At 44.0% G+C, this 19,635-nt stretch overlaps 1 protein-coding gene across 1 annotated transcript in view; it reads right to left on the bottom strand.

The window, feature by feature from the left end:
• Nucleotides 1–1,304: 1,304 nt before the first annotated feature.
• RAB38 (RAB38, member RAS oncogene family) overlaps nucleotides 1,305–19,635 on the bottom strand; it is a gene marked incomplete at its 3' end in the record, with an annotated part of 31,648 nt that continues 13,317 nt past the window's right edge. The window contains exons 2-3 of the mRNA XM_081327591.1: nucleotides 12,666–12,946; nucleotides 1,305–1,457 (exon numbers count right to left, since the gene is read on the bottom strand). Coding sequence (XP_081183717.1) covers nucleotides 1,305–1,457; nucleotides 12,666–12,946 — 434 coding nt within the window. The remainder of the gene's footprint in view (nucleotides 1,458–12,665; nucleotides 12,947–19,635) is intronic.

Here is a 19,635-nt window from a genome sequence, read left to right on the forward strand (position 1 = left end):
AGGAATTCTGGGAGTTGAAGTCCACAAGTCATGAAGGGGCCATAGTTTTTCCCATGCTGGCTGACGAATTCTGGGAGTTGAAGTCCACAAGTCATGAAGGGGCCATAGTTTTTCCCATGCTGGCTGACGAATTCTGGGAGTTGAAGTCCACAAGTCATGAAGGGGCCATAGTTTTCCCCATGCTGGCTCTGGAATTCTGGGAGTTGAAGTCCACAAGTCATGAAGGGGCCATAGTTTTCCCCATGCTGGCTGAGGAATTCTGGGAGTTGAAGTCCACGAGTCATGAAGGGGCCATAGTTTTCCCCATACTGGCTGAGGAATTCTGGGAGTTGAAGTCCACGAGTCATGAAGGGGCCATACTTTTCCCCATGCTGGCTGAGGAATTCTGGGAGTTGAAGTCCACAAGTCATGAAGGGGCCATAGTTTTTCCCATGCTGGCTGACGAATTCTGGGAGTTGAAGTCCACAAGTCATGAAGGGGCCATAGTTTTTCCCATGCTGGCTGACGAATTCTGGGAGTTGAAGTCCACAAGTCATGAAGGGGCCATAGTTTTCCCCATGCTGGCTCTGGAATTCTGGGAGTTGAAGTCCACAAGTCATGAAGGGGCCATAGTTTTCCCCATGCTGGCTGAGGAATTCTGGGAGTTGAAGTCCACGAGTCATGAAGGGGCCATAGTTTTCCCCATACTGGCTGAGGAATTCTGGGAGTTGAAGTCCACGAGTCATGAAGGGGCCATAGTTTTCCCCATGCTGGCTGAGGAATTCTGGGAGTTGAAGTCCACGAGTCATGAAGGGGCCATAGTTTTCCCCATACTGGCTGAGGAATTCTGGGAGTTGAAGTCCACGAGTCATGAAGGGGCCATAGTTTTCCCCATGCTGGCTGAGGAATTCTGGGAGTTGAAGTCCACAAGTCATAAAAGGTTTAAGTTTGGAGACCCCCTGCTCAAGAGAATAATTCTCACACAATGAAAATGACAAACAATTTGGTCTTTTAAGGAAAGCACTTTGGCTGAGCAAGTGTAATTAACATAAATCGCCCAGGTAAATAACTCCTATTTGCAGAAGATTCTCGAACAAACTACTCCAAGAATAATTAAAAAAACACATTTGTTTTAAATATTTGGGTTTCTTTTTCCTTCCCAGCGAAGGATACACATTTTCTAATCTTGGTTTCTCTTTCGCTTTCTGTTTGTTCAAGAACAACGCAAGCCCAGCCGTCTTGCATCGGAGAGATCCTGCTTCGTGGCATTATTCCTGAGTTCTTCTTTGCTCAGTTCCAATGTCCATAAACAGCTTGGAAATTGCTTAGGATCCAAAGCAAGCTGAGCAGCGATTGCTTTTGGAAGAATTCACGTGAGGGTTGATGACATCTGGATTGATAGGCTGGGCTAGTTCACTGTCACTGGAAATTATGTGTTTCACCAAGCACCGAGCAGCTTCATCAATGTTTATGTTGTCCTGAATGGGGGGGGGGGGGAAGACAAGAAAAGAAGAAGAATGAGTCCTAGTAGCCAGTGCCTGATGTTCTCTAGACATTTTGGGATTGCAACTCACAACCTTCCTAGAAGAAAATACAACTCCCAGAACATCTAGCCAACATTAGAATGCTCAGAACTCTTATGTCCGATACCCCAAGTCTAATAGCAGATTTCCTCAAATATCCAAAATGCTAACACTCAAAATTCTTAGCCAGCACAATCAAATTTCTGAACAATGTAAGTGACTAAGTTAGAGTCACTCCAATGAATGAAGTCCATCTGAAAGCCATTGTTATTTTCTTCTTCTTCTTCTTCTTCTTCTTCTTCTTCTTCTTCTTCTTCTTCTTCTTCTTCTTCTTCTTCTTCTTCTTCTTCTCCTCCTCCTCCTCCTCCTCCTCCTCCTCCTCCTCCTCCTCCTCCTCCTCCTCCTCCTCCGTCTTCTTCTTCTAACAATAATAATAATAAAGTTGGAAGGGACCTTGGAGGTCATCTAGGCCAACTCCCTGATCAGGCAGGAAACCCTATATCATTTTGGACAAATGGCTGTCCAGTCTCTTCTTAAAAACTTCCAGTGTTGGAACATTCACAGCTTCTGGAGGTAGGTTGTTCCAGTGGTTAATTGTTCTAACTGTCAGGAAGTTTCTCCTTAGTTCTAGGTTGCTTCTCTCCTTGATTAGTTTCGATCCGTTGCTTCTTGTCCTGCCTTCAGGGGCTTTGGAGAATAGCTTGACTCCCTCTTCTTTGGGACAGCCCTAAAATATTGGAAGACTGCTATCATGTCACCCCTCACCCTTCTCTTCGTTAAACTAGACATACGCAATTCCAGCAGCCGTTCCTTATATGTTTTAGTCTCCAGTCCTCTAATCATCTTTGTTGCTCCTCCTCTTCTTCTTCTTCTTCTTCTTCTTCTTCTTCTTCTTCTTCTTCTTCTTCTTCTTCTTCTTCTTCTTCTTCTTCTTCTTCTTCTTCTTCTTCTTCTTCTTCTTCTTCTTCTTCTTCTTCTTCTTCTTCTTCTTCTTCTTCTTCTTCTTCTTCTTCTTCCTCCTCCTCCTCCTCCTCCTCTTTCCACTCCCCCTCTCCCTCCCCCCCTCTCTCCCCCTCCCTCCTCCTCCTGCTCCTTCTCCAAGATACTTACGTCAGTGGGAAGGAACCCATGCTACCTACAATTCTATTTCCAGTACTTCCCCAGATTTTAACTTCAGGAAATTGCCAAGTAACAGAACATGATTTCCTTCAATTTTGGAGCCAATAAATGAATAAAATATGTGCTCTAAACTTAAATTAATTCGATACCTGTGGCAGTTCACCTTCAGGCTAAAAATTCATTTCCCATGCAACTCTGAGCTACTTTATATATATTATAGAGAGAGAATTTAAAATGAGTTCTCAGGGGGAAAAAAAACCCTATCCTTACTTAAGGCTGAATTTAAAGTACATTCTTTGAACTTCTGTAATTTTGAATGCTTTGGGATCAAGTTCATTTCAGAATCAGTGGCATCACAGTTGTTAATTGTATCGCTGCAGTTGTTGTTAGTAACACGGATGTTAAGTGAATCTGGCTTCCCCATTGACTTTGTTTGTCAAAAGGTCACAAAAGATGATCACATAACCCTAGGCCAGGGGTGTCAAACTGCTGGCTCGCGGTCCAGTTGCACCATATGGAGACCGCGCCCACCCCAGCTTCGGCAATGCAAAAAAGTTGCAGTACATCGCAACACGTCACACGACGTGGCGAGTTTGACACCTGTGCCCTAGACAAGGGGTAGGCAACCTTGGCTCTTTTATGGCTCGTGGACTTCAACTCCCAGAATTCCTGAGTCAGCCTGGCTGGTTCAGGAATTCTGGGTATTGAAGTCCACGAGTCATAAAAGAGCCAAGATTGCCTACCCCTGGCCTAGACTTTGCAACTGTCATAACTATGAAACAGTTGCCAAGTGGGCAAATTTTGATTACGTGACCATGGGGATGCTACAAAGGTCACAAGCATGAAAAACAGCATTTTTTTCAGTGTCATAATAACTTTGAATGATCATTAAACGAATGGTTGTAATAGTCTACATTGTAATAGTAGAGGCATGTAGATTGTAATGAAGCAGTAATAGTGATACAGTATTATTCTAATTGTGCTCATCCAGTCATCTATTTGGGAAGCTGTAGCACTGGATTTTCCTGGGACAAAGTATCTTTGAAGCTGCTTGCAATTCCATCTGTTTGGACATTCTTGCAGGATAACCTGGCTTATACAAGTAGGAAAACTTGTACTGGTCACAATCAAATGCTAGGTTTCAATTAGCCAGCGATTCACTTTTGAATTTAACAGTTTACCAACTGAGCCACTAACCTTTTGCAACCACAGACAACAAAAGTTGATCGGGAGATTTTCTGAACAGACCTGGCAAATTCCTCTGGTTGACGAGTAGCTATTTTCAAGATGCTGTGAAATGCCATGAGAGAAAACCACGTAAATCTAAAAACTGCTTTTCAGCTCCAGCTGAGAGTGCTGGAGAGAAAAGAGAATTCCGCCAGAAGTCTAGATTTAATGTCCGCTGCCAAAGGTTTGGACCAGAGCAGGGGTCTTCAAACTTGGCTCCTTTACGACTTGTGGACTTCAACTCTCAGAATTCCTCAGCCAGGCAAACTGGCTGAAGAATTCTGGGAGTTGAGGTCCACAAGTCATAAAAGGGCCAAGTTTGAAGACCCCCTGGACCAGAGTTAGAGAACCAATTCTGCATGGAAAAGATTTCAATTCAAATTCTCAGCATCATTAGAAACAACCGGGAGAACAAAAACTCTTTTTCTACCCAAAAGCTCTGGAGACTTGCTACCATTATTAACAAGGCCTTGTTCCTAAGAAAAGTCAACTCTTGATCCTAGGTTTATAAACTAGAATCATAGAAAGGGACCTTGGGGGTCTTTTATCCAACCCCCTGCTCAAGGCAGCAGATCTTATATCATCACAGGCAAATGGTGGTCCAATCTTTTCTTGCAAACCTCCAGGGATCGAGCGTGCGCACAATTCTGGGAGGCAGGCTGTTCCGTTGATTAATTGTTCTCACGGTCAGAAAATTACTCTTTAACAAAAGTTCACCCGCTACTTCTTGTTCTGCCCTCTGGTGCTTTGGAGACTGTCAATCCCCTCTCCCCTATGACAGCCCCTCAAATACTGGAAGAAGTTAATGATCATGTGCCTGCAATCCTTCTCGTCAGTAGGCTACTCTGAACCATTCATCCTAGAATTTAGCCTCCAGCCCCTTTATCATTTTTCTGGATCGAAAAACTTTGTTGATTTTGAATTTTTTTTTCTGTTGGTACAAAAAGCTTGTGGATACAATTACAGAAACCTGACAAGCAGGACAAATTAATATATTAATTGTCATATTAATTCTGAACCACATTTGCTCATTGCCCCAAGGGGTTCAAAGGTATGTACAACAGGTGAACTTCACAATGGTCAAGTACTTCCCAATTCGATGGAAGAAGAAGAAGAAGAAGAAGAAGAAGAAGAAGAAGAAGAAGAAGAAGAAGAAGAAGAAGAAGAAGAAGAAGAAGAAGAAGAAGAAGAAGAAGAAGAAGAAGTAGTTGGAAGGGACCTTGGAGGTCATCTAGTCCAACCCCCTGCTCAGGCAGGAAACCCTATACCATTTCATGCAAATGGCTGTCCAGTCTCCTCTTAAAAACTTCCAGTGTTGGAGCATTCACCACTTCTGGGGGCAGGTTGTTCCACTGGTTAATTGTTCTAACTGTCAGGAAGTTTCTCCTGAGTTCTAGGTTGCTTCTCTCCTTGACTAGTTTCCATCCGTTGCTTCTTGTCCTGCTTTCAGGTGCTTTGGAGAATAGCTTGACTCCCTCTTCTTTGGGGCAGCCCCTGAGATATTGGAAGACTGCTATCATGTCACCCCTAGTCCTTCTCTTCATTAAACTACACATACCCAATTCCAGCAACGTGGAATGAGAGCTCTTAGAATTCCTGGCATGGACTGTAATTTGTGAGAAAACTTCCAATAGGACATGAGGTCACAGAAGACTTAATACACAATGTGCCATTTTTTGAAATCTGCATAAATACTCTTTGTATCGTTGCTACCAAAAAACGCAACAATCCTGATTAAGCTTTGAGCAAGTGTGCAATTTATCTCTGGATAGGTGGGCTACAGCTAGCGTCCCAAAGGTGCTTTTTCTAAAAGGCTAGTGGACTTTCTTGGCTTTTGCCTTGAAAACATTTTGCCTCTCCAGTTCTACTGAAGAACTTCCTTGGATGAAAAGAGAAACGTTTTCAAAGAGAAAAAAATAAAAGAAGCCCGCTTGCCTTCGATAGAATTGAAGAAGCTTCTTCGATGAGAAGCGAAATGTTTTCAAGGGGGGGGGGGAAACAAGAAAGTCCACTTGACTTTTGGAAAAAAGCACATTTGGGACAACCATGACCTAGATCACTGAGAATCTCCATAAATATAGTTAATGGAAACTTTTCTTGGTATGGATGCCAAAAATAAATAAGTGAAAACTAACAAGATGACTGCTGTAAGTTACACAGGTAATGATTCAAACTGATTTTCTAATTCCTTTCCAATCCCCCAAATATAAATTGTAAGAATCTTTGATTATTGGTAATAAAACTGACTGCACAAGTAGCAAAGAGTAAAAATGGAATGATTTTACGTTAACGTGAAATAAACAATAAAGTTGATGGAATACACCTTCAAGCAATCTTAAAAGCAGTTTAGTGTTTGTCAGTACTTTTTTTGTAAAACAAAAAGGTGCCGGAACTCACACACGTCAAACAACCCGCCTTGCCTACCCTACAAGGTTCCATCCAAAAAAGGTGCCGGAACTCCGTTCTGAGCGTTCTATGACAAAAAAAGCCCTGGTGTTTGTTGCCCATCATGTCTTTGCATTGTTCTTCCTGCCTCTAGATTAGGGTTTGAGATTCTCCATTGTAATCTCTGAAATAAATTCCCTTAAATCTGAGTACCTAGTTTTCTTTTACTGACAAAGTTTGCCTTTATTACTTTTTATGGGCCATTCTCTCTTCCAGATGAAATATTTTATGACCAGCCATGCAAATCTTTTTGGATTTATGATGCTGCAATCCCAAGCTATAAAACTATGCCTAATTTCATACAGTACTGTAGTTTTACTTCAGTGGTGGGATTCAAATAGGAGAGCAACCGGTTCTCTGTGTGGATGCCGCATCCGGAAGTCCATTCTGGGTCTGAGGGACAAAAAAATTAGCTACCGGTTCTGCTGAACTGGTGCAAACCGGCTGAATCCCACCCCTGTTCTACTTTATAGTGACACAAAATTTTGTTGGTTTTGACGCTGAAGAGGGAGAGTTATTTTAGGCCACGGGTGGGGAACGATGGCCCTTTTATGACTTGCGGACTTCAACTCCCAGAATTCCACTCTGGAACTCAGTGAGTTGGAGTCCACAAGTCATAACGGGGCCATCGTTCCCCACCTCTGTTTTAGGCAACCTGGATTTTTGAAGTTGTACCTGTTAACAAAATGGTGTGCCTGGTGTTGCCTTCTAAATTTGCAATTTTGGATGGGTTCCCTGATCCCTCTGAAGGAATCTGAGAGCCCCTGTTCCAGTTAGCAATTTTTATTACAAGGTATAAGCGATGGTAAATTTCATGCATTTAAATTTCATAAGCTACAGTTAGTTTCCTGCAGAAGTTTTGTTAGCATGGAGTAACCTAACTCTCCTCTCCTCTGATCCCTTTGCTACAGTACAGGTCATCCTCGACTTACAGCCATTTGTTTAGCAACCATTCGAAATTACAGCAGCACTGAAAAAAGTGATTGACAACCAATCCTAACATTTAGGAGTGTTGCAGGGCCTACATCAGGGATCTTCAAACTTGGCCCTTTTATGACTTGTGGACTTCAACTCCCAGAATTCCTCAAGCCAGCATGGCTGGCTGAGGAATTCTGGGACTTGAAGTCCACAAGTCACAAAAGGGCCAAGTTTGAAGACCTTGGTCTAGATCAGGGGTGTCAAACTCAATTTCATTGAGGGCCGCATCAGCGTTGAGGTTGCCCTCAAGGGGCCGGGTGGGTATAGCCAGGGTGGGCGTGGCCTACTGGGTGGGTGTGGCTAGAGTGTGTATGGCTTACTGGGTGGGCGTGGACAGCTCTACATCGTTGCATCAAGGGTGCCTATGGGGGCCTGGGCAGGAGCGGGAGAGATCTGAGGGTCTCTGGCAGAAGGAGGGTCTCTGGGCCAAGTCAGTGGGGGCCGTTCCCTCACTGTTTCCAGGATGGCTTCGTGGGCCACATGAAACCACTTCATGGGCCGGATCCGGCCCCCGGGCCTTGTGTTTAACATGTCTGGTCTAGATGATCTTGTGAACAAAATTCAGGCATCGGCCCATCAGCAAGTGTTTATTTCAGTTGTTGCATTCCCGGGGTCATGTGATTGCCCTTTGCCACCTTCCCAAATGGAATCTGACAGGCAAAATCAATGGGGGAAGCCGGATTTGCTTAATGCCCGTGTGACACACTTGAAAACTGCAGGGATTCCCTTCACAATTGTGGTAGAAAAAGCTCATAGAATCAGGCAAAACTCCTTTAACACCTAAATTGGATGTCTATGGAGATTCTCAGTCATCCAGGTCATGATTGTTCCAAAGGGAATAGGACAGAAAACATCCTATAGCCACAAAGACTCCACACCCATTTGCTCTACTCAGGTGACCCTGAGGACACAGACAAACCTCCATGTGGCCTCAACGACTCTCTGAAACAGGGGTTTTAAAGTGCCGGCCCGTGGGCCAGTTGCATCATGTGTAGGCTGTGCCCACCCCAGCTCCAGCAATGCGAAAAAAGTCACGATAAATCGCGACATGTCAGGTGATGCGGCGAGTTTGACACCTGTGCTCTAAAAGAATGCAAATGACCGGCTGTCTGCAAGGAGTATAAATCCTTCCATTCCCCACCATCCAGCCAGAGCTGAAGAAGCTTCTTGGATGAGAAGCGAAACGTCTTCAAGGAAAAACAAGGAAGTCCAGTTGTCTCCCAAAAAAAGCTCCTTTGGGGCCTTAAATTGGATGCAACTCCCTTAACAATTACCTTGCTTAGCAATGGAAATTCTGGTCCCAATTGGAGTCATAACACGAGAACTAGCTGTATGAATGCCACTGATCTCTGCACTAAGGACCACCATTTCTCAAGCCCTTTACCCTACCCTTGTCAAGGGACCAAGATTCAAAGAGATCTTATTTAATGAGTTTTAATGCCAACAATTATAAGGGATGTGGTGGCTCAGTGGGTTAGGACGCTGAGCTTGTCGATCAGAAGATCGGCAGTTTGGCGGGTCGAATCCCGATTGCCACGTAGCAGAGCGAGCGCCTGTTACTCGTCCCAGCTTCTGCCAACCTAGCAGTTCGAAAGCACGTAAAAATGCAAGTAGAAAAATAGGGACCACTACGGTGGGAAGGTAACAGCGTTCCGTGCGCCTTTGGCGTCTAGTCATGCCGGCCACATGACCACGGAGATGTCCTCAGACAAGCACTGGCTCTTCAGCTTTGAAACGGAGATGAACACCGGCCCCTAGAGTCAGAAACGACTAGCACACATGTGCGGGGGAACCTTTACTTTTACCTTTAATGCCAACAATTAGAGAGGGTGTGAGGGCTCAGTGGTTAAAGATGCTGAGCTTCTCAGCTACAAAGCTGACAGACTGGGTTCGAGACCCAAGTGCCACATGACTGGGTGAGCTCCCGTTTCTTGCTCCAGCTCCTGCCCACCTAGCAGTTCGAAAGCATGCAAATGCAAGTAGATAAACAGGTACCACTTTGGTGGGAATGTAAGAGCATCCCATGCCCCTCGGTGTATACTCATGCTGGCCACATGACATGTTGTGATTCAGGGTCAGCCTGTGGGTTCGGCAGTTGGGTCAGATGACTCAGATGATGAGGAGGAGGGGGGTGTTGAAGAACTTGCTGATGATGGCTTTGAGGCTCCGCAGAGCCCCCAGCCAGGCCCCTCCCACCTGGTGGAGACCCAGCTGTGTGAGCCTGACAGCGTGGATGAAGATGACCCACAGCTGGCCCTGTTCAAGGACGCCCGACGCAGGAGGCAGTCAAGTAGGAGTAAACAGAGGAAGGCAATGGGGCTTCTCGGAAGGAGGGAGAGAGAAGCCACGCCCTGAACTCTTTATAAAGGACTTGTGTGGGGAGGGCTGGTTTGCTGAAAGCAACCGCTCAGATAGTGTTTCAAAGCTCCGGTATCTTGGTTCGTGTTTTGTTTGTTTTTGTAATAAATTTGGCAGACGTATTCCAGCCTCTTGCCGTCTGTAAAGGGGTTGCCTTTTCTGCAAGGCCGGTAGCAGGCTGGTACAGAACATGACCATGGAAGCCTCTTTAGACAATGCTGGCTCCCTTGGCTAAGAAACATGGATGAGCACTGACCCTGAGAGTCAGACAAGACTGGACAGGGAAATCTTTACAAGAGTTCATTTAGTGACCATTGCCTTATGCCTTATGAGCGTTTTTCATAGTTACGACTTTTGCAGCATCCCCACGATCATGTGATCAAAATTCAGATGCTTGGCCACTGGTTCATATTTATGTCCTTTGCAGTGTCCTAGAGTCATGTGATCCCCTTCTGCAACTTTCTGACGAGCAAATTTAATGGGGAAGATTCCCTTAACCAGATTACTAACTTATCTTATTGAAAGAGCCTTGGTGGCGCAGTGGGCTAATGCCTCCTTAAGTAACACCAGCTGCCTGCAATTAGTGCAGGTTCGAGTCCCACCAGGCTCAAGGTTGACTCAGCCTTCCATCCTTCCAAGGTAGGTAAAATGAGGACCCAGATTGTTGGGGGCAATAAGCTGACTTTGTAATAATGCCGCTGGGTGTGTGTGTGTATGAAAGCCCTAATAAGCAGGCATATACATAGAATGAAGGCTACTGCTAAGCTTGTAAGCCGCCCTGAGTCTTCGGAGAAGGGCGGGATATAAATGGAATTAAAATAAATAAATAAATAAATAAATCAACTGCAGTGATTTTACAACCGTGGCAAGAAAAGTCGTAAAATGGGGCAAAACTCGCTTAACAAATGTCTCACTTAACAGAAATTATGGGCTCAGTCGTGATCATAAGTCAAGGGCTACCAGCACTGCAAAGCTAGTTACAGGAGGAAATTTGCTGCCTCTTTTGAACTGATCAAAACTCAAAAAACAAAACCCAAGAAACAAATGAAGTGTAAGAGATCCCCAACCCCCAAATGGTCTCTCCATTTCACATGACTTCATGGATAGTGCATCAGTCATAACTTTGAAGACAGGCCGTACGTTTTTTCAAGTCCGTTGTAATTTCAAACTGTCCCTAAGCAACCAGTCATATATCAAGGACTACCTGCAATTTGCTTTGGAAAGACCTGGTAAGGATGTTTGAAGCAGTTAATAAATGACTGACAGATTTATTTTCTGAAATTTCAAAGATGGTCCTGACGGAGAGCAAAGCATGCAACGTTGCTGTGAAAAATAAGCTATATATGGAAAAGTTCAAACGCTATTACTGAAGTGAGACTGAATTTGGTTGATATTCAGAAACAGAAATAATTTGAGAATTAGAGGCATTAGGAGACGTGCATCAAGACTAATTAAATTGGGTACCTTATATCAACATTTAATTATAAGCTACTAGATTTAAAACTTCAAGGTAATGATGTGAGACTCACCCCTACAGCCTTCCCTTCTAAGTTCAATCAAATGCCAAACCCAAAAGATATGCTAATAAGATTTCTAAAATAATCAGGTGAAAGAAGAGAACTCTGCAAAAAAATCATGGAATAAAAGAGATAAATTGGGATGGAGATAAAGATGTTTTTTTAAGACACTAGTTGTGCCATATTGCAAATTCTTCAAAGCAATGGGAGAAGAATGATTAAAAGGTAAAGGTAAAAGTTTCCACATTACTTGGGCTTGATTCCAGGGCACGTGCTTGCTCATCTCCATTTCTTGGCCGAGGGAGTTAGAGTTGTCCGAAGGCAATTTCCATGCTCATGTGGCCAATATGGCTGTATGCCAAAGATGTATGGAATGCTGTTACCATCCCACCAAAGTCGTACTTATTTATCTACTTGCATTTGCATTGCTTTCAAACCACCAAGAGCCTTGGTGGAGCAGTGGGCTAATGCCTCCTTAAGTAACATCAGCTGCCTGCAATTAGTGCAGGTTCGAGTCCCACCAGGCTCAAGGTTGACTCAGCCTTCCATCCTTCCGAGGTAGGTAAAATGAGGACCCAGATTGTTGGGGGCAATTAAGCTGACTTTGTACTAATGCCGCTTGGGGTGTGTGCGAAAGCCCTAATAAGCAGGCATATACATAGAATGAAGGCTATTGCTAAGCACATTGATTTGTGCTTTAAATTGTAAGCCGCCCTGAGTCTTCGGAGAAGGGCGGGATATAAATGGGATTAAAATAAATAAATAAAATAAATAAATAAATAAATAAATAAACCGCTAGGTGGGCAGGAGCTGGAGCAAGGACCCACAGAGTTTGGGTCTCAAACCCAGGCTGTTAGCTTTCCAGCTGACAAGCTCAGCATGTTTAACTGCTGAGCCATTTTCGCTCCTCAAAATGAAGCCTGTTAGAAGCGGGGAAACAAATTCACACCTCCATGAAGAGACTAGGAACAATGTTAAAAGGAACACAGTATAAATGGAGGTATCTTTTTCAAGCTAACTGTATTTCAACCACAAAGAAGCCAGTGGTTAAAGACACTGAGCTTGCCAGCTGGAAAGCTGACAACCTGGGTTGGAGAGCCAAACTCTGTGCAACAGAGTGAGCTCCTGTTCCTTGGACAGTAGAATCTAATAACAGAATGACAGAGTTGGAAGGGATCTTGGAGGTCTTGTAGTCCAACCTCCTGCTCAGGCAGAAAACTCTAAACCATTTCAGACAAATGGTTGTCCAATCTCTTCTGAAAAACGGAGGCAGGTTGTTCCACTGGTTAATTGTTCTAACTGCCAGGAAATTTCTCCTCACTTCTAGGTTGCTTCTCTCTTTGGTTAGTTTCCATCCATTGCTTCTTGTCCTACCTTCAAGGGCTTTGGAGAAGAGGTTGACCCCTGTCTTCTTTGTGGCAGCCCCTTAGATATTGGAAGACAGCTATCATATCACCCCAATGATGACCAAGCCTAACTCAATGGGTCAATATTATTACCTGACACAGAAGAGAGTTACCTTAGCCGATGTTTCGAACCATCCCACAAAACCATTGTCCTTGCAGAACTGGTCCATCTTGAAGCCATTATTCACCAGTAACTCTTGGCCTTGATCACATTTGTTTGCTAACAGGACAGTTGGCACCATCTGGCCATTTGGGAGAGTCAGTTTAGTGTCCAAATCCTCCTTCCACTTGGTTACAGCTTCAAAGGTAGCTGGCCTCGTAACATCAAAGACGATAAAAGCTCCCACGGCTTCTCGGTAGTAGACCCGTGTCATGTTCCCAAATCTTTCTTGACCTATAAGGATAAAAAGACACCTTTCAACATATCTACACCTACTACACTGTGAGAGATTGGAGCGAAAGCTGAAAAAGGAAGGGAAAAGGAAGACAGACGTAAGCAATCAAGAGATAACGGATGAGTCAGTTGATCTTGGAGGTCTTCTAGTCCAACCCCCTGCTCAAGCAGGAGACCCTATACCATTTCAGACAAGGGGCCGCCCAGTCTCTTCATTAAAGCCTTCAGTGATGGAGCACCCAAAACCTCTGAAGGCAAAGCTGTTCCATTGGTTGATTGTTCTCACTGCTAGGAAGTTTCTCCTTAGTTCTAGGCTGCTTCTCTCCTTGATTAGTTTCCATCCATTATGGCAGCCCCTCAAACATAGGAGCAGCCACGAAGAAGAGGGGGTCAACCTATTCTCCAAAGCACCAGAAGGCCGGACAAGAAAAAAGGGATGGAAACTAATCAAGGAGAGGAGCAACCTAGAACTAAGAAGAAACTTCCTGACAGTGAGAACAATTAACCAGTGGAACAGCTTGCCTTCAGAAGTTGTGGATGCTCCATCAGTGGAGGCTTTTAAGAAAATATTGGCCAGTCACATGTTTGAAGTGGTATATTTATTTATTTATTTATTTATTAAATTTTTATACCGCCCTTCTCCCGAAGGACTCAGGGCGGTGTACAGGGCAATAAATATTAAAATATAAATACAAAAGTTAAAAAGAAGTTAAAAAGGATTAAATAATTATGCCCAATATAATACAATAATAAAACTGTGTTAAAACTAAATCCAACCCCAAACCTATCAGACCAGGCCAGACTGTTCAAACAAATAGGTTTTTAAATCGCGCCGGAAGGAGCGAAGGTCGGGGGCCATCCGGAGCTCAACCGGAAGGCGGTTCCACAGGTCTGGCGCGCCCACAGAGAACGCCCTCCCCCTGGGGGCCACCAATCGACATTCTCTGATCGGAGGCACCCTGAGGAGGCCCACTCTGTGGGAGCGCACTGGACGGAGGGAAGTTGATGCCGGCAGCAGGTGCTGCTGTAGGTAATCCGGACCCATGCCATGTAGGGCTTTGTAGGTCATAACCAGCACCTTGAATCTCACCCGGAGGGCAACTGGCAGCCAATGCAGCTCACGGAGCAGAGGTGTAACATGGGAGTATCGGGAGACCCCAAAACAACTCGCGCGGCTGCATTCTGCACCAGTTGAAGCCTCCGAGTGGTCCTCAAGGGCAGCCCCATGTAGAGAGCGTTGCAGTAGTCCAAACGAGAGGTCACGAGCGCATGAGTGACTGTACGCAAGGCAACCTGGTCTAGATAGGGCCACAATGGCGCACCAGGCGAACCTGGGCGAAGGCAGAGGGGCTCCTGCTTGAGCAAGGGGTTGGACTAGAAGACCTCCAAGGTCTCTTTGAAGTCTATTATTCTGGATTTTGTACAGTTGAAGCATGAAACAGACTCTACCTTACTTAACATAGACAAAAAGAGGCACAAATCACTGTGAGATGGAAAGCACTGCCTGAACATTGCAAATTTGGCAAAGGGCAAAACAACTGGGAAGCTGTTTTGTAGAATTCTGAAACAAAACTTTCAAAAAAAAAAGAGAAAAAAGACAACAGTGACAGATTTAGCATTAGGAGAGCATCTGAAATGGTTATCTCCATGGAAACAGTTGCTAGAAATACTATAAAGCTTCAATCAGTAGTAGAAACACACATAGCTTGCAACAGTGTATGCCAGGGGTCTTCAAACTTGGCCCCCATTTTACCGACCTCAGAAGGATGGAAGCCTGAGTCAACCTTGAGCTGGTCAGAATCGAACTGCTGATTGTGGGCAGAGTGAGCCTGCAATATTGCATTCTAACCACTGGGCCACCATGGCTCCTTGATCCTATTGCCTGAAACACTTGGGGTTAATTTAAAATGAATTGATAATCATTGAAGTTCACATACTTTTGGCACACACAAATATGTAGCTTTAGATCATTTTCCTCAAGCAGTAAATGAAGAAAGCAATGTTTTTGACCCATTTTATTGAATTGGATTGTCTTTATTTAGTTTTAGGACTTGTGTGGAAAACAGATCAAAGTTTAGGCCATATCTTTTTGCAGAAATATTGAAAATTCAAAAGGGTTCATAAAATTTTAACCAACACTTTATAGGCATAACTATTTTAGCTGTGGCGGATACACATTCATTTTTTTCCCCCAATGACTTTAACAATACGACACATAACACTGATACATTGAGAAAATGTTTTAGCGTTCCAGAACAACTGCAGGTAGTCCTCAGCTTACAGCCACAATGGGGGCAGGAATTTCCCTTTCTAAGTAAAGTGATTGTTAAGTGAGCATGTCTGATTTTATGATCTTTCATGCGATGGTTAAGTAAATCACTGCAGTCGCTAAGCAAATCTGATTTCCTCTATTGAATTTGACTGCTGGGAGTCAGCTGGGAAGGCCCTATGTCAGGCATGTGAAACTCGCAATATCACGCGAATTTTTCCCCATTGCCGGCAATGGGGTGGGTGCGGTTTCATCGTGACACATTTGGCCCACGGGCTGGCAGCTTGACATGCCTGCCCTATGTGACTCTGGGATGCTGCAAACATCATAAATAGATGGCAATTGCCCAGTACCCAAATTTTGAATGTGTGATTGTAGTCCTAAGTGCAAGGACTGGTTGTAAGCAGTGGTGGGATTCAAATATGCGAACAACCAGTTCTCTGTGTGGATGCCGCTTCTGGAAGTCCGTTCTGGGCCTGGGCAACAAAAAAAATTAGCTACCGGTTCTGCCAAACTGGTGCGAACTGGCTGAATTCCCACCCCTGGGTTGTAAGTGACTTTTTTCAGTGCCATTGTAGCTGTGAGCAGTCACTACACAGATAGTTGTAAGTTGAAGACTACCAAAATTGAGTGATAGTCAACCCAATGGTAGCCAGATAATTACCAAGCTGAAAAGGAAATCGAATCCAACATATAACACCGATATTTATTTATTTATTTATTTTATTAATTTGATTTATATACCGCCCTTCTCCCGAAGGACTCAGGGCGGTGTACAGGGCGATAAATATATTAAAAATACAATATTATTTAGCTACAAATGGACTGGCTGAAATGTTTGTTCAAAGTCTCAAGAATGCTTTGTGGAGATTGTCTATAGAGAAAGGTTCACACCTTATCAAATACTTGCTATACTTCTATTTACCTACTGGCACACCACACAGAGACAATAACAATTCAAAGGCCAGCCGTCTTGTTCTTTGCTCTCACTTTACGTTCAAGGTTGGACCTTCTCAAATCTAATTTAAGCCAACACAACTGAGCAATGTCCTTATCCAGAACATCAGCATATTGTCCAGCTGAAAGAAGCAAAAGCACTAAAAGAGGTTTATGACTGATGCGGCTGAACTCAGCTCTAATTCTTGAATTACTAGCACCTGCCCCTGAAATCAACTCAGAACCAGTGGCTTCTCCCCCCGCATCACCACAAGGTCCTCAATTTACCACTCTTCGTTTAGCGACTCTTCAAATTTAGAACAGCACTGAAAAAAGGGACTTACAACCTGTCCTCACACTTACAATCACACAGTCGCAGCATCCCCACAGTTGCATGATCAAAACTCAGGCACTTTGCCCACCGACATGCATTTCCAACCGTTAAGGAGATATAGCTTCAGAAAGACATATTGCCCAGCTATTTGAGTCCCCTGTTTTTTGTTTTAATTTTCACAACAGTAGAGAATCAAGCTTTTGTGTACTGGGACCATGTCAATTTCTCTTCCTTCCTCTCCTCCTTCTACGCAGTCTACCATTCAGTTTATTTCCTGGTTCCAGCAATGGGATTCAATCCAGTTCCTTCAAATTTACAATCCGGTGGTGGGATTCGCACCACTTTGGCAGCACCGGTAGCTAATTTTTTTTGTGTCCCAGGCCCAGAATGGAAGCGGCATCCACACAGAGAACCAGTTGTTCACATATTTGAATCCCACCACTACTTACAACCCTTGCACTCCGAAGATCCCATGACTTGTCACGCGTTTCTTTGATGAAATCTGGAAAGCATTTTGTTTTGCCAGTTCTACATTCTTCATTAACAATTTGGATGAGGGGATAGATGGGGAACTCATCAAATTTGCAGACGACACCAAGCTGGCAGGAATAGCCAATACTCCAGAAGACAGGCTTAAGGTACAGGAGGATCTGGACAGACTTGAACACTGGGCGCTATCTAACAAAATGAAATTCAATGGTGAAAAAAGTAAGGTTCTACATTTAGGCAGGAAAAATCAAATGCACAGGTATAGTATAGGTGGTACCTTGCTCAATAGTAGTAACTGTGAGAGGGATCTCGGAGTCCTAGTAGACAATCACTTCAATATGAGCCAGCAGTGTGCTGCAGCTGCCAAAAAAGCCAACACAGTGCTAGGCTGCATTAACAGAGCGATAGAATCAAGATCAAGTGAAGTACTAATACCACTTTACAATGCTTTGGTAAGGCCACACCTGGAATACTGCATCCAGTTTTGGTCACCACGATGTAAAAAAGATGTTGAGACTCTAGAAAGGGTACAGAGAAGAGCAACAAAGATGATTGGGGGACTGGAGGCTAAAACATATTGGGAACAGTTGCTGGAATTGGGTATGTGTAGTTTAATGAAGAGAAGGGTGAGGGGTGACATGATAGCAGTCTTCCAATATCTGAGGGGCTGCCACAAAGAACAGGGAGCCAAGCTATTCTCCAAAGCACCTGAAGGCAGGACAAGAAGCAATGGATGGAAACTAGTCAAGGAGAGAAGCAACCTAGAACTAAGGAGAAACTTCCTGACAGTTAGAACAATTAACCAGTGGAACAACCTGCCTCCAGAAGCTGTGAATGCTCCAACACTGGAAGTTTTTAAGAAGAGACTGGACAGCCATTTGCCTGAAATGGTATAGGGTTTCCTGCCTGAGCAGGGGGTTGGACTAGATGACCTCCAAGGTCCCTTCCAACTTATTATTATTATTATTATTATTATTATTATTATTATTATTATTATTATTATTATTATTATTATTATTATTATTATTATTATTATTATTATTATTATTGCTAGCGTATGTTTTTGAAAATAAAAATTTGCTGGAACAATACTGCGATTGTAAAAACAGACTTTCCGATGATGGAAAATGTCATTTCATTGACATGTTGACGTAAGAATATGCATTTGGGGAGTTTTTCCACTAATTTTAGTCACAGATGCCAAGAAAGGACAGGTAATCCTCGAGTTACGACCACAATTGAGCTCAAAATTCGGGTTGCTAAACAAGGCAGTGGTTAAGTGAATTTTGCCCCATTTTACAACCTGTCTTGCCACAGTCGTAAAGTGAGTGAACACAGTTGTTAGATTAGTAACTGAGCTGTGAAGTGAATTTGGCTTCCCCGTTGACTTTGCTTGTCAGAGGTTTGCAAAACTTGACACCAGGATCCTGCAAATGTCATAAATATGAGCCGGCTGTCAAGCGTCTGAATTTTGATCACCTGACCATGGAGGTGCTGCAACAGCTGTAAGTGTGAAAAAAGGTCATAAGTCATTTTTTTCCCCCAGCACCTTTGTAAGTGAGCTGTGGTAAGTCGAAGACTTAGCTGTATGAGAGACAATAAAAGAAAGTGCTGGGAACTGAAATCCTCAGCAGGAAACACACGGGAGTCAAAAAGTCCTCTAATGTTATCTTTAATGGGCTGAATCATAGCGGCAAGTTAGAAAGGGAAAGTGGGCCGTAATGAAAAGGTGGAAGCGGTTAATTAAAAGAGTAACTCTCCTCCTCTGTCCTCGGACCGGTACGGTCACACTGTCCAATAGAATTCCCAATAATTGTTAGGAGAAGCATTCTCGGTTCGCCAAAACAGAACTTTCACTTCTCCAGCTTTCTCACTATGCCAGGGGTAGGCAACCTTGGCTCGTTTATGACTCGTGGACTTCAACTCCCAGAATTCCTGAGCCGGCATGGCTCAGCTTGGTAACTTCTGCCTTTCCCCTCAGCATGGCTGGCTCAGGAATTCTGGGAGTTGAAGTCCATGAGTCATAAAAGAGCCAAGGATGCCTACCCCTGCACTATGCTAAACCACCTGTGGATTCCACTCTCTCCCCCCATCTCCCCTCCCTGCTCTGTAGGAAAGCGAAAGACACGCAACGGTCCTAAAGGCAGCCGTATTCATAGCTTGACACTGGTATTGAACCTAAGTGACTGATCTAAGATAACAGAGTAGAGCAACAAAGATGATCAGGGGACTGATCAGATATAAGGAACGGTTGCTGGAATTGGGTGTGTCTAGTTTAATGAAGAGAAGGACGAGGGGTAACGTGATAGCAGTGTTCCAATATCTCAGGGGTTGCCACAAAGAAGAGGGAGTCAAGCTATTCTCCAAAGCGCCTGAAGGCAGGACAAGAAGCCATGGATGGAAATTAATCAAGGAGAGAAGCAACCTAGAACTGAGGAGAAACTTCCTGACGGTGAGAACAATTAACCAGTGGAACAACCTGCCTCCAGAAGCTGTGAATGCTCCAACACTGGAAGTTTTTAAGAAGAGACCGCACAGCCATTTTTCTGTAATGGTATAGGGTTTCCTGCCTGAGCATGGGGTTGGACTAGACGACCTCCAACGTCCCTTCCAACATTGTTGTTGTTGTTGATGTTGATGTTGATGATGATGATGATGATG

This window comes from Vipera berus, assembly GCF_964194415.1.
Source record: "Vipera berus genome assembly, chromosome: 4".
Classification (NCBI taxonomy): domain Eukaryota; kingdom Metazoa; phylum Chordata; class Lepidosauria; order Squamata; family Viperidae; genus Vipera; species Vipera berus.